The 12,823-nt window shown below is 39.3% G+C and overlaps 3 protein-coding genes across 3 annotated transcripts; 1 reads left to right on the top strand and 2 right to left on the bottom strand.

Annotated features, from left to right (window-relative positions):
* Nucleotides 1-421: 421 nt before the first annotated feature.
* Nucleotides 422-5,711, bottom strand: LOC131792958 (protein-glucosylgalactosylhydroxylysine glucosidase). Its single transcript, XM_059110373.2, has 7 exons — nucleotides 4,971-5,711; nucleotides 3,982-4,181; nucleotides 3,274-3,611; nucleotides 2,383-2,900; nucleotides 1,783-1,944; nucleotides 942-1,312; nucleotides 422-605 (listed from the first exon to the last, which is right to left on the bottom strand). Exons 1-7 carry the CDS (start codon nucleotides 5,508-5,510, stop codon nucleotides 593-595), a joined length of 2,142 nt encoding a protein of 713 aa, XP_058966356.2. The 5' UTR covers nucleotides 5,511-5,711; the 3' UTR covers nucleotides 422-592.
* Nucleotides 5,712-6,030: 319 nt separating this feature from the next.
* LOC131792959 (3'(2'),5'-bisphosphate nucleotidase 1) lies at nucleotides 6,031-9,544 on the top strand. The gene is made up of 5 exons (XM_059110375.2): nucleotides 6,031-6,163; nucleotides 7,013-7,126; nucleotides 7,589-7,696; nucleotides 8,023-8,071; nucleotides 8,649-9,544. The coding sequence occupies exons 1-5, from the start codon at nucleotides 6,041-6,043 to the stop codon at nucleotides 9,203-9,205; spliced, it is 951 nt and encodes a 316-aa protein (XP_058966358.1). The 5' UTR covers nucleotides 6,031-6,040; the 3' UTR covers nucleotides 9,206-9,544.
* LOC131792960 (uncharacterized) lies at nucleotides 9,441-12,237 on the bottom strand. Its single transcript, XM_059110376.2, has 2 exons — nucleotides 11,892-12,237; nucleotides 9,441-9,902 (listed from the first exon to the last, which is right to left on the bottom strand). Exons 1-2 carry the CDS (start codon nucleotides 12,218-12,220, stop codon nucleotides 9,692-9,694), a joined length of 540 nt encoding a protein of 179 aa, XP_058966359.2. The 5' UTR covers nucleotides 12,221-12,237; the 3' UTR covers nucleotides 9,441-9,691.
* Between the last annotated feature and the right edge of the window lie 586 nt (nucleotides 12,238-12,823).

Below are 12,823 nucleotides of genomic sequence, written 5' to 3'. Positions count from 1 at the left end.
TACAATTGTTCTCTTTACTCACACAATAAAAATCATTGTCTCAAAAACCGAGGATGAAAGAAGTACTTAACAGCTTGTCCAATTCGTAACATGGCTATTTTTTTGTCCATTAGCTGAATACGATTACATTTCGACCGCGATTGAATAGTGATGCCAAAGATTACCTTGTCTCGCCACGCAACGTTCTCCGCTTAGTTTCCTTCATAACTGTTGTTTGATCTCGTTACGGTGAGAAAGTTGCGTGACGAGATCAAACAACGGCTGCAAAGGAGACCAAACAGTGGCGGATCTAGGGAAGGGGCCCGGGGGGCTCGGGCCTCCCGTATTTTAGGTGAAAAAAAACAAAAAAAAAAAAAGCCGGGAGGGCAATCGCAAAAAAAACGCCTTCCCCCCCCCCCCCCCCCCATTAGCTCAAGGTCTGGATCCACCACTGCTAAGGACCGCTTGGAGTCTTTAAAAGTGCGATAAGCGTTCCAAAAAGTCTAAGAGGTTAGGGAACCCTAACCATTACACACTCTTCGGTAGAACTCTCAGCTTTCCTTCGTCCTTGTCTACTACTTTTTTTATCCATCACACAATATTTGTGACTGGGTTAGAGAGGTTTTCTAAACAATTTAAGAACAGCAGCTTTAGCTCGATTTATTTCTGTATCCATCGACTTATGATCTATTAATTATTGATTTATTAAAAAAGCAAAACGGTTGGTTTTATTACAATTATGGAATCAAAAGTAATAACGGGATATTTGCTCACGAAATAGGGGATGGTAAAAAACATAATTGTATCCTCATCCTCGCAAAATGTGAGAAGGAAATAAGGGACAAACGAACTATCGAAAAGAATCCCTTTCGATGTTTATTATCAATGATGGCGGAGATATAGAAAAGTGCTAGTTAACAGCAATAAGCCAATGTGAATAGGTTTGTGATGAGAAACCTTACTTGAACTGTGTGCATGGCTTTGCCTGTCGAACGCTAATAATACCCTTGGCTCTGTCCACTGTGACTGGAAAATCTCGCTCGAGGCTAAATACACCTTTTAATGTTATGACATCAAGGCCAGGAGAAACTGGACCTGAGAAGAGTAGTGTAAATGTTATTGCTTCTTCAGTTACTGCAACATCCATAATACTCCCCAGATAATGCACGGTGGTTGTCATCTTTGTGACGTTTGGGGGCAAAGAAGGATTGAACGCCAATCCAGAGCTTTTCAGCCGGAATCCTCCATAACCATAGATTATAGTCTGTAAAAAACCACCAGCTCCAGTGATGAAATTGACAGCGCCCCAGATGTCGCGACGCTCAGTCCACACCTACAGAAACACACAGAACAGATCTTTGGTTATCTGACTAAAACAATATAAAAGAAAAATAGGAGTTTTTAAAACGTCAGAGTTTTTTGAATAAATAGAATAAACACTCCCGGTAAAAGTCTAAAAAATAGGTACCAGAAATTGTAACTCGTAATCAAAATGACACTACGGTGAACTCGTGGTTAAACTGTGCATAATATAATTAAAATATTCAGGGATTGTACCAAAAGCCAATGATCCTGTGATTCCAAGAAACAGAATTGAGCCATAATCCCCACAAAAGTCCTCCTCAGTAAAATACACCATATTTACTAATCGGTCTGCCATCTTTCAAAGACTCCTAAGGCCGAGCCAACACCACGAATGTCACATTACTCGTTCCTATGCTTCGATCGTTGGTTAGTGAAAAGGATAATAAATAGCAAACTGAATTCCTTCGATGGTCTCCTTTCACAGATTGAGGGTTTTACCTTAAATGGTCCTCGGATATTGGCGTAATTCTTTAGGAAAGGTTTCACAGCTTTCGTATTCTCTCCCAGATCTAGCCAGCCAATGGCAAACATGGAATGTGTCATGGCCGGTCCATCGGGATCAGTGCGTTCTTCATAAAGTTTAAGGTCGTTATATCGAACCTACGTAATAACAGAAGGTAATTTTGTGTTACTGTGTAGCCCAATTCACTGTTATCTTAATATGGTGTCTAAGCTTTTTCAAAGTAAGATCGATAATGGTTGCTGCTGGAAATTGTGTGTATTCGTTGTTTCTTTAACATGCTAAACACAACATGCTCAAACGCTTCGTGATTCTTTCTAAGCACTAGGTACTATCAGGAATCGGCGTTTATTGTTTATTTTTTACAGACGACATCAAGGGAAGTGAAAGGCAAGAGACTTAAAATCTTCACTTTCCGCGTATTAAACGCGAAACAGGAATGCTTAAAATTGAGTACTCAAAATATTTCCAGAAATGACGTTGGTTTTGCACGAAGTGGTTTTTCTTCAAGCCAGACTATACCTTCACTACGCTGTCTTTAACACACACCTACAACACTATGGGAAAAAAAAACCCACCTTTCTGTCCATTTCGTACATCAGTGGATAACCAATTAGGATCGTGTCAGCCTGTTTCACTTCTTTGTCCAAGGTGTACCCTTCATATTCTGGGTGGTAACTATTTTCACTATCAAAAGGAATGTACATCTTTTCAGCAATCGTCAGCCACTCTTTCGGAACTTCTTTCCCCAAGATGTCAGCGGCTTCTTTAGCAAACAAAAGGTTAATTTTCGCCACTACATTAGTGTAGACAGAGTTATTGACAGGGTAGTGATATTCATCCGGTGGCATCACGTGATTAATGATATATCTGTCGTTGACAACGTCATTTTCTACTCTACTAGCCCAGTACTCCGCCGTCTGGTAAAGAAGTGGATAGCCAACCTCCCGCAACCAGTTCACGTCTTTACTCGCCCTCCAAAACTGAATGACAGCAAAAGCAATGTCGCCATTGATATGAATCTGGTTTTTGCCGTACCTAGCCCCAGGGGAAGTCTCCAGGCCTGTGTAAGAACTTTCCCAAGGAAACATTGCGCCTGAAAAGTACAAAGAAGTTAAGTTTACATGCAAAAAGAATTACTGTCTTATGAGATCGGCAGAAGATACTGTTCTGTGGCATTTTAAAGACCATGAAGTCACTAATTTTACGGAAGGAGAAAAGAAAAATAACCTGGTACCTTATAATTGCAGAGGGTATACCAATTCTTACCAACTTTCCGGATTCAGACTTTGGCAGCTTAAAAATAACATCATACTAGCTCATTATTTTGTTGTTCATACTAAAGGTGATGTATCAATCCATTCTCAGTCCATGACTCGAAAAATGCTCAATGAAAGCTTATTAGATCATAACAGTTATCATGTTATGCCTTTCTGCTTTTACTTCCATTTTATTTCATGTTTTATTACCTTTGTATCCAAACTCCTTGGCGATTCTGCGGGCTGCGGGTAACCGTTCGCTTCGATATCTCAGAGAACTCCTCGCCAAATCTGGGTGCAGCAGCACTAGAGGGGGGTACATCCATATGTCCTGATCCCAGAATGTATGTCCCATATACTCCTCTGCAGCCGGAAGTCCGCCGGGACTCAACCCGTACGGCCAGTCGTGTCGCGTGGAGCTCAAAATGTAATACAAACTGCCGTACACAGCCTGCGCCATTTCTAGATCCCCCTCAATTTCAATCCGACCAGTATCCCACAATGCTTTCCAGGCAGCTTTGTGTTCTTCTAGTAAATGCTCTTTGACTCTGAAAGTGACACATCAAAGCGATCAGTCGTTGTTTGAGCTGAACATAACCTGAGAAAGATGCTTTTTCCTCCGAGTCATCTACATGCTTAAGAGAACTCTTCAAAGCACGTTTATTCCATCGGAAAGGCACGACAGGTCCGGTTCAAATTCTCCACTTACCCAGCCAAGGTACAGATTCCCCACCCCGCGGGCGCGGACGATAGTCAAATGCCCGTGGGTTGCCTTGCTTTTCGTATTCATCAGCTCAAACCTTTACTTTAATTCGCTATGATTGGGCGTGTGATGAATTTAATTTCGGCAAATCGCGAGACAAAATGCGCCTTAGACTTAAGTTCATGTCAAGGCTTGATAAACAAACTAATGCTTACAGCACAGCTTCGTCCCACTGAAAGAGGGCTTCAGAAAGCGGGTTGAACTTGGTGTCCAGGTTTGTGGCTATTGAGGTGATGTAGTACCAGGTCTGCTCCTCCGAAGTGGCTTTTATGGTCAGTGGTTTGTTAACTTCAAGTTCACTCCAAACCATTGCTAAATTAGCCCGCATGCTCCCTGCCTCCTCTGTCTCGTTGACCTGATAACAGTCAATGCAAGAACAAGATTTCGAAAATGGTTAAATGGTCACGAAGCGACTGAGAAGAATCGTTGACCTGTCTGTTAAAATATCTACTCAGGGTATTATTAATATTCTGAACGGTACGTGTAAGTAGAAACTGTCGGAAACCAAAAGTATAGGAGTATTTGTTTCTACCCGATGTTGAATAAACACATTTGCTTAAACGCGAAGGCAAAAATCAACGGTGAATTATAACAAGGGACCATAGCTAATCAGGCAAAATTATGCGAAAAAATAATCTAACAGAACGTAGTAACCTCGGGCAAAAATGACCATGAAACAAACGAAAATGTGACATATACATAACGATAATTGTGTGATGTTTTTCTCTGGGAATGCGGCGGCAATTGAACGCTTTTTACAGTAGTAGGTTAGATGGAGGGTAACAGCACAATTACCTCCCTAGAAAGGCAAGCTCTTCGTTATGTACATCTGTATTATATTGTTACTATAAAAAAAACACTTTCCCCATAGAGAAATTCTATATTTCTACTTTTGTTAGTGTAAATAATATACTTTTACTCGGAGCTTAGGTCATCTGCGGAGCTTAGGTCACCTGCGGTATTTCTACACTGACTTTTCAAGAGGAATATGACACCGATAACCAAAGTAACACAGCCGACATGTTTCTTGTTTACGGTAGAGTTTTAGGACGTACCAAAACCTCGCAACCTACAGAAATGTGTGCATTTACTTTCGATCATGCCCGATAATTGCAAATAATAAATATAATGAATCATGCAGTACCATTCCAACTGCTGCCAGAGCTCCAGGTCTGTTTGAACCAGCCGTTTTAAACCCGATATCAACTGAAGAAGCCCCTTGATTTGAAGATAGGCTCATCATGAACTCTCTACCAGCGTTGTTCTTTGTAGATATCTCGACGATCAATAAATTCTTCCGGGATCGATGCGCGTAGATTCTCTGTTCCACATACAAACGATCGGCTGTTAACCATTTGTAAAACACGCCTTCAAGCACATCTAGGGCGTACGAAGTTTTACCTTGAACTCCTTCGACGGTAAAGTCGATAGAAGTAGTGGAAGGAATACGAGCGCGGTGAGCGTGTTGGTAGAAATACAGTGGATAAACATCCTTCTCCTTCGGATAAGCTTTACCATTGAATACCCCAGAAACATGTACCGTGTCACTGTAGATCACCGTTCCAATGTATCCATTGGCTACTGAAGGCATAAAAGTACCATTTTTGCTCTGAAGAACGGTGACCCTCTGATGATCTGTGGGCAGTGTGTCCGTAACAAAGCGCGTCGGAGAGCTCGCCGTCATGTTAGAACGAACATTCACTTCAAACCGCACAACCAAGAGCGGAAAGGATGATTCCGTGACAGTTAACAATCATCCTTAATTTAGGCTTAGACACCTCCATACTCTCTATAAAAAGTAATGGACCAGTACTTGTCGCGATTTATTAAAAGTGAGGATATGTGGAGGCGTGTTTGCCTGGTATATGTGGGAGCTTCCTCCACCTCGTCGGAATATTTGAAGGAGTTATGAGTGAATGAAGGTATCACGCAACGCTCATCGTGACGAACACACCATTTGCGAAAAGTTATACGGGAGGGTTGGATTTGTTTTTTTTCGGAAGCCGGTTTTTTTCATTGTTGTCTTCTTATTTATTTATTTATTAATTTATTATTTATCTATTTATTTATTATTTATCTATTTATTTTTGGGGGTGGGGTGGGTAGGCAGAAATCCTTGAGCATATTTTTAAACTATATATAAGCTTTTTTTTTTTTTTTGGTCCATTTTGCCCACCCTCCCCCTCCTAACCACTGTTGTACTTTTTCTTCATCATGGCAGCCGGAGGACCGTTCTTTCTCATGCGCCTTGTGTCTTCGTCTGTCGCTGTGGCTAATCGAGCCGGTGGAATTATCCGTAACATACTTAAAACAGGCAGCCTTGGCGTTGTAGACAAGGTTTGTGTATTTATTATAAAATACTGTCAGAAAGTGGGGCAATTTGATTTAATATTAAAAGGTGGATCGAACCGATCCTCTGATGAAACGAATGAAGCAAAATAATATTATTATTTGCCTCTTCCACAAAGGGCCTTAAAATTCTGGCGAACGGTTATGTCCAATCGTCTCTTATTTCTTTATGAATTTGTTGAATGAGTGAAAATCTTTATGGTTCTACCCTGATAGCTAGTTTTTTTACTGCATCTGACGTGTTTGTGTAAACCATTTATAATCATTAAAAATTTATTCATGAATGATTTGGAAAAGTACACCAGCTGCTACGCGTGAAAAGTCACAGTTGACCTTCTCTTTTATCGAGTTACTGAAAGCCAGTATACCAAGGTTTTTATCCAACTTGTTTTCTTCTTGTCTACCTTTTAGTTTTGTTTTGTTTTTTGTTTTCTCTGTGTTATGTAAATCATATTTGAAATGTAAAGCAAGAAGGTAGATTTCTTGAGTTTGAAGTTAGTATCATCCTGCAGGGTTGTTCTATCTCTTGACCTCTGGGAGGAATCGTTATTGAATTTGTGTTAGGTGCTCAAGTTTGTTTAGCGGGAAGAATACTTGTAAATACAGAAGATAACCTCAGTGCTGGGCTTACCTTGTTAGAAGGTGACACTGCCATTGAAAAACTTTGACTGCTAAAATAAACATATAGGAGTGCTTCCTACTCTGTGTAAAATAATCTGCAACAACCATGGAGAATTGCAACATTCACAGAACAAACAAAACTGTCCATTAGCTTAATGAAATAATGTGCATATGTAATATGTACCTCACCAAACAAAATGACTTTTCATGCTTCAGGGAGGCAATGGAGAATATGACCCACAAACTGAAGCAGATCGTGCATCTCAGAAGTGTATAATTGCCTCACTCTTGAGAACATATCCAACTGTGCAAATTATTGGAGAGGAAGAGGTGTGTTGATTTGAATCAAACCTATAGCTGGATGCTTGACCAAATTAGCAACAGAAAAATAATGAGTGAGTCAAGCCCTATACATGGCTCCCATGTGACAATTGTTCTGTTGATGATATGTATGTGAGTAGCAGCAGGGTTGAAATAACCCTGCTGGGTGTTAGAAAGACACTCTTTTTGATTTTAGTAAAATTGTTTTTAGTTTTGTGTAGCAAGCTTGTGGCTTGTGGAAAAGATCTGAGCCCAGTTGTATATAGGGCGGATAAAGCTATCCAATGGATAAGTCACTATCTGACATAAGTGTTTGAAAATGTAAAGCAGTGTCGACATATAGCGATTTATTCAGTGGATAACGTTATCCAACCTTCGAACAATCAAGGCCTGTATACTATATACTAGGATAATATAGATGAGTGATTGTGCTGTGTATCCACAATAAAAACTTGTATTTTATCTTTTCAGAATGTTCATTTAGAAGACATGGAAGAAGAGTTTATTGAAATATCTCAAGATGAAGCAGTTCTTTCTAAAGCTTGTCCAGAAGATCTCATTGCAGTCAAGCCAGAGGAAGTGAGTTACTATTGCTTCATAGTTATACATTGTTTATCAATATTATTGATTGTATACCAAGGTTTGATAATTTGTTGTACAAATTGAAGTATTTTTGTTAGTCCATGAGAATCATGATAATTAATGATCAGCATGATTTTAGGCTACAACCAAACCTATTATTCCTGGCTTAGTCTGCTGTGCCAGTCACTAAAGTCAGGATGAACTTAAGAAGTTTGCAGCACTCAAGTGAAGTCATGCATGTTGTTACAACATCAGTTGCATTGCTTACACAATCTATGTGAAGCTTTTAGGTCTTCATATATAACTGTCTTGCATTTATACAGGTTACCATCTGGGTGGATCCACTAGATGGAACAAAAGAATTTACAGAGGGTACGAGAATTTGTGTTGAACTAACAGTAAATGTCTGTATTGTGCAAAAGGTCACTTTCCTTCCTGAGAATTCTTTCTACTCTACCCTTCCTCTTGCCAAATACTGTAGTACTGCCATTCAGATGGACCATTATAAGATACACATGTTTATCTTAGACACTTTTGATACTATTTCCCTTTTTTTTCTTTGTTTTTGTAAGCAACACTATAAACACATCGTTTATTAAAGCTTGGTGAGTTGAAAAACAAGTCATGACTCATAAGTTTTTATTACCCCCCCCCCCCCTTTCTCTGAGCCCCCTACCTGAAATCTTTGAAATTGACATCTTGGGAGATTTCTAGAGCATTTACATTTAGGTATGACTGGCTCTTTCTGAGGTCAGGTTTACAAATAAGAGGATTTTTTTCTGAAATAGGAAGCAATAGGTATCATGGTTGGTATGATACATGCTTGTTAAAATTAATCTTTAGGTAACCCCTGGCTATTTGTATTTAGTTGTAATCTGCCTTCTGCGCAGTTGAATTAATTTATATTTAATTTAGTACAAAATTGATTTGACTTTCTTATGTCAAACAGGTCTTTATGACCACGTCACAGTTCTTATAGGTATTTCATTAAATGGCACGCCTATAGCAGGAGTCATCCACCAGCCATTTTATGGTCATGAAAATGAAACCCAAGGAATTAAACTTGGAAGGACTATGTGGGGTGTAAGAGGTCTTGGCACCTTTGGTTTTACCCACATCCCGCCTCCCCCAGGACGATGTGTCATCACCACAACTCGCTCTCACTCCAATGGTTTGGTAATGGAAGCAATAGAAGCAATGAAACCTGACAAGATATTAAAGGCTGGTGGAGCAGGTTATAAAGTGTTGTTGCTGCTTGAAGGGACTGCTGATGCCTATGTGTTTGCTAGCCCAGGGTGCAAACGTTGGGATACCTGTGCATGTGAGGCTCTCCTTGAGTCAGTAGGCGGTACTCTGACAGACGTGTGTGGAGAGCATGTCACATATGATCCTAAAGCAGATAGCTATGTGAATAAAACTGGTGTGCTGGGATCGCTAAAGGACCATAAGTTTTATGTAGACATGATCCCAGAATCTATTAAAAGTAATCTGCGTGGAAAATTGTAATTTACTATTTAATGAAATGATTCACAAATTAAACTTACTCACTCACACTGAAGAATTCCTAGTTTTTATTTTTGAAATCCCATCTATGTTAATTTTGCCACCTACCATTCTCCATTTGCTATCTACTTTCAACCTTATTGACAACCCTGACTCTCATAGGTTGATGTGCCTAGGTGAGGCCATGTAGACACAGATTAAGTCTTCTATCGCTTTATTGTAATACAGTGAAGCATAAGTCACAAGGCTTACTAAGAAAAAGCAAGATCAAAGAAGATCAAAATCATGCCCTATGTACTTTGAAAATAATCTATTAATAACAGCACAAGATATGTAGAATTGTTTTATGTCCAAAAATTATATCTTGTTTCTCAGCAGTGTTTGATGTAAAGGGATTCTCCAAAATAATTCGTGAAGAACATTTTGTTACCTTATCTTACAATATACATGTACCAAATCAATGCATGAACCCTATGTGGTGTGATTATTTTATTTCCTATTTTGTGAATGATGAATGTTTCTTCTACAACCAGATCTTGTCTTCCTTCGAATCAGTCTTTTATCAGAAAAAAGGTTGGGTGATTTACTTTTATGACTTCTCAGTGCCATGGGGGTCTTTCTTTCAAACACATTGTTTGAACCATCAGCACCTTTTCTTTTCTTTTGTATAGACTGAGACTTGGGAACAACCTGACATATTCTGTAACACAAGAGAAAAATAGTCAGAACTACAAACTTGTAGAAAAGATCAAATAGAAAGCTGCAAGGCAGGAGACCCAATATTTATGTACACTTGCTCCTGGAAACATAGCAGGCCATATCTAACCTTATCATTTGCTTAATTTTGTACCAAATGGCTACATAACAGTCTGCTGAACCATTTAACTCCCAGAAGTAATGAACATGTAACTTCTCCTTATAATATCTATACACTGTTCGACAAACAGGTAACAAGAATGCTCAAACTTATCAAATAGAAGTTATTACTTGATTGAACACCAAATGTTTGTTACAGGGAAATTTATAGCAGCAAAGGGGATAATTAACTATTAGATCTTAAAGGGTTAAAAAGACCAATGGCAACTGCGACAAAGGTTAGGTCATTCTATAAAAGTAAGGAACATACCAGTATTGACAAATCTGTATACCTTTAAACAGTAAGTTGTGGCTAGTGGGTTCCCAAAAATATTCTTAAGTCAACAGTTATGTTAAGTCATCTTTTTGTAAATCACTCTGAAAAACATGTCTGAGATTTCTGCGATGATCAGTGATCACTGGAGATATATGAAAACTCCTACTTTTACTGTCTCAGACTTTGGTGATAGTTTGAGCTCACTACCAATCCTCTTATTGCTTGATGAATAATGAGGTAAGTTTCTAAAGAAACTGTGGTGCCGCATTGGTGGGAGAGTATAGCAGGTAATTTAGTGTTAACAACTGAATTTAAAACATAAATTAGCCACTGTAAAGGGTAAAAAAGCTGATGTTTCGAGCATTAGCCCCTCGTCAGAGCGATTGATGAAGGGCTAACGCTTGCAACATCAGCTTTTTTATCCTTTACGGTGGCTAATTTATGTTTTCAACTCAGTTGTTAACACTAAATTACCTCTTATTGCTCGGCTCCACTCATAAATAAAAGGTTCCTGCGGTCCACAAAGACAAAAGTCTGATGATCTCCTAAATGAATATAGGCAAAATCTGGGACCAAAGGGAAACATTGAAATTGCTGATTGTGTGCGATTTTCTCAGCATATGAACACTACATGTAGCCCTCGGGGTTTCCTTCATTATTTATTTGAGTGGAGTGCATGGGTAAAAAAGAAGTGAAACAATGGGTTTTAAGTCTTCCTATGAAAAAGATATAAGTGATTTCCAAACCCTTTACCTCAAATGAGACCCCAAACCAATTGAAGAATAGGAAATCCAGAGTCAAAAGATGCCAATAAAGGCAATCTCCATCTTTAAAATAATGATATAACGAGTGTAATCTAATGCGATGATCTCTTATTTTTCGGTATTTTTGCTCAAATTTCAAAAGTCAGTAATCAGGGCCTAGGACTACAAATGGCGAAGTTATGGGATGAGGCTTCTGCATACAGGGAAGGTACCCTACCTTAACAAAGGCTTTCATAAGGTTCCTTCGTTTCTAGGAAATGAGATGCTCTGATCGTACCAACCCATAAATAGTTAAGACGAAAATATTAACTCACGATGAAAAGTAAAGAAAGAACGTGAACGTAAAAACATCAATACAGCAGCTGTACTTCGAGCTAGAGAGTAAAACGGACGTATTTCTGAGGCCTTTGTAAGTGAAACTAGACCAAAACCCACTTCGATTTACTTACGATTCAAAGACAGTATTATTGTTCTGTTTACGCTTGAATTTGAACCAGCGATGAAGGATCGACCCTCCTATTCATCTGGGCTGTTGTTCGAAGGCCGGTTAGCGACTAATTCAATCTACGTTTCTTTATTTATCTGCTCAAAAGCCTCTTTGAGCAAAAAATTCCTGCCTTTTTAGAACATCCAATCATCAAATTGATCGTCAAAAAGATAAAAACTGAGTTTTTCAGATCTGAAATCAAATTTCACACTAACCCTGGCCCTGCTCATGATGTGGAAGATTGCGAAACGAATAATCTGGCGTGTTGACATACAGTCACGGAAGTTAAAAAGCAAGGAAACTCACTCTAAATGATCGGGTATCTCCCAGTGCCACATCTGCAAGTCACAACGACCATTTGGACACTTTCTCACTCCTAGATGAGCTTGAATTTCAACATTATCCTCGGGTATATCTGGTTTTGTCAGCGGGAAGGTATTCTCTCGTTGGCAGGTAGGACATCTTTCTAGCCCGACTTTCCTGTTACCTAGTTTGTCGTACAAGCAATTCTCACACAAACGATGCTGACAAGATCCATAAATCATCCTAAGGTTCGGAGCCCAGCAGATGAGGCAGTTGAACCGTTGTTCAAACGAAATTGTGAAAGGAAACTGCGTTAACGCACGGTCCGCCATGCTATCAGCCGACTTTCCCGCCGTTGTTTTTCGTAACCATGTGAGGAACGTCATGATTGGCCGGTCAGATGATCGGAAACAAGATTTACTCTGCGCCAGATTTCGTCACCGGTGGATTTGCATCCTCTGCGTAACAGACAATAGTTTTTTTTCTTTGTGCCGCTGGAGGACTAAAACAATTTTAGCTTTAATGCATGGCTGATTTTGCTTTCAATTTGTTCTCCTTGCTCTACTTTTCATATTAGGAGTCACGCAACGTCGAGGGATGTGCATGTCTTCGTATGTCTAGAGGGTCGGGGGTTTCATGGGCGTTGATACAATGTCGAGGGTCGAGGGTACCTTTTTTTTTCCCATTTCTTTTTTTTTAATCACTAAAGAAAAATTAAACCAAATTTGACTAAAGTAATAAAAGAAAAAAATTTCAAGATACGTATTGCATGTGGACATTAGATCTTTTTATACGTAGACATCGCCCCAAAAAATAACGAGTGGGGGAGGAGTGAGATGGTAAAAAGCACATGGACATCCCAGTTCGTTTTTCAAAACCTGATTAGTTTTCAAATAATTAAATTAAGAACCCGCCGAGAGCTCATATTCGATCAT

Source organism: Pocillopora verrucosa, chromosome 7, assembly GCF_036669915.1.
Source record: "Pocillopora verrucosa isolate sample1 chromosome 7, ASM3666991v2, whole genome shotgun sequence".
Classification (NCBI taxonomy): Eukaryota; Metazoa; Cnidaria; class Anthozoa; order Scleractinia; family Pocilloporidae; genus Pocillopora; species Pocillopora verrucosa.
This window is presented reverse-complemented; position numbering and strand designations above follow the sequence as displayed.

Coding starts and splice junctions, on each gene's coding strand:
- LOC131792958 (XM_059110373.2), bottom strand. CDS start 5,510: ATGACGGCGAGCTCTCCGACGCGCTTTGTTACGGACACACTGCCCACA. Junction 4,182..4,970: donor CTCTGGCAGCAGTTGGAATG/GTACTGCATGAT, acceptor GACTGTTATCAG/GTCAACGAGACAGAGGAGGC. Junction 1,945..2,382: donor TGTACGAAATGGACAGAAAG/GTGGGTTTTTTT, acceptor GTTATTACGTAG/GTTCGATATAACGACCTTAA.
- LOC131792959 (XM_059110375.2), top strand. CDS start 6,041: ATGGCAGCCGGAGGACCGTTCTTTCTCATGCGCCTTGTGTCTTCGTCT. Junction 6,164..7,012: donor GCCTTGGCGTTGTAGACAAG/GTTTGTGTATTT, acceptor TTCATGCTTCAG/GGAGGCAATGGAGAATATGA. Junction 8,072..8,648: donor AACAAAAGAATTTACAGAGG/GTACGAGAATTT, acceptor TATGTCAAACAG/GTCTTTATGACCACGTCACA.
- LOC131792960 (XM_059110376.2), bottom strand. CDS start 12,220: ATGGCGGACCGTGCGTTAACGCAGTTTCCTTTCACAATTTCGTTTGAA. Junction 9,903..11,891: donor GAGATACCCGATCATTTAGA/GTGAGTTTCCTT, acceptor CTTGTGTTACAG/AATATGTCAGGTTGTTCCCA.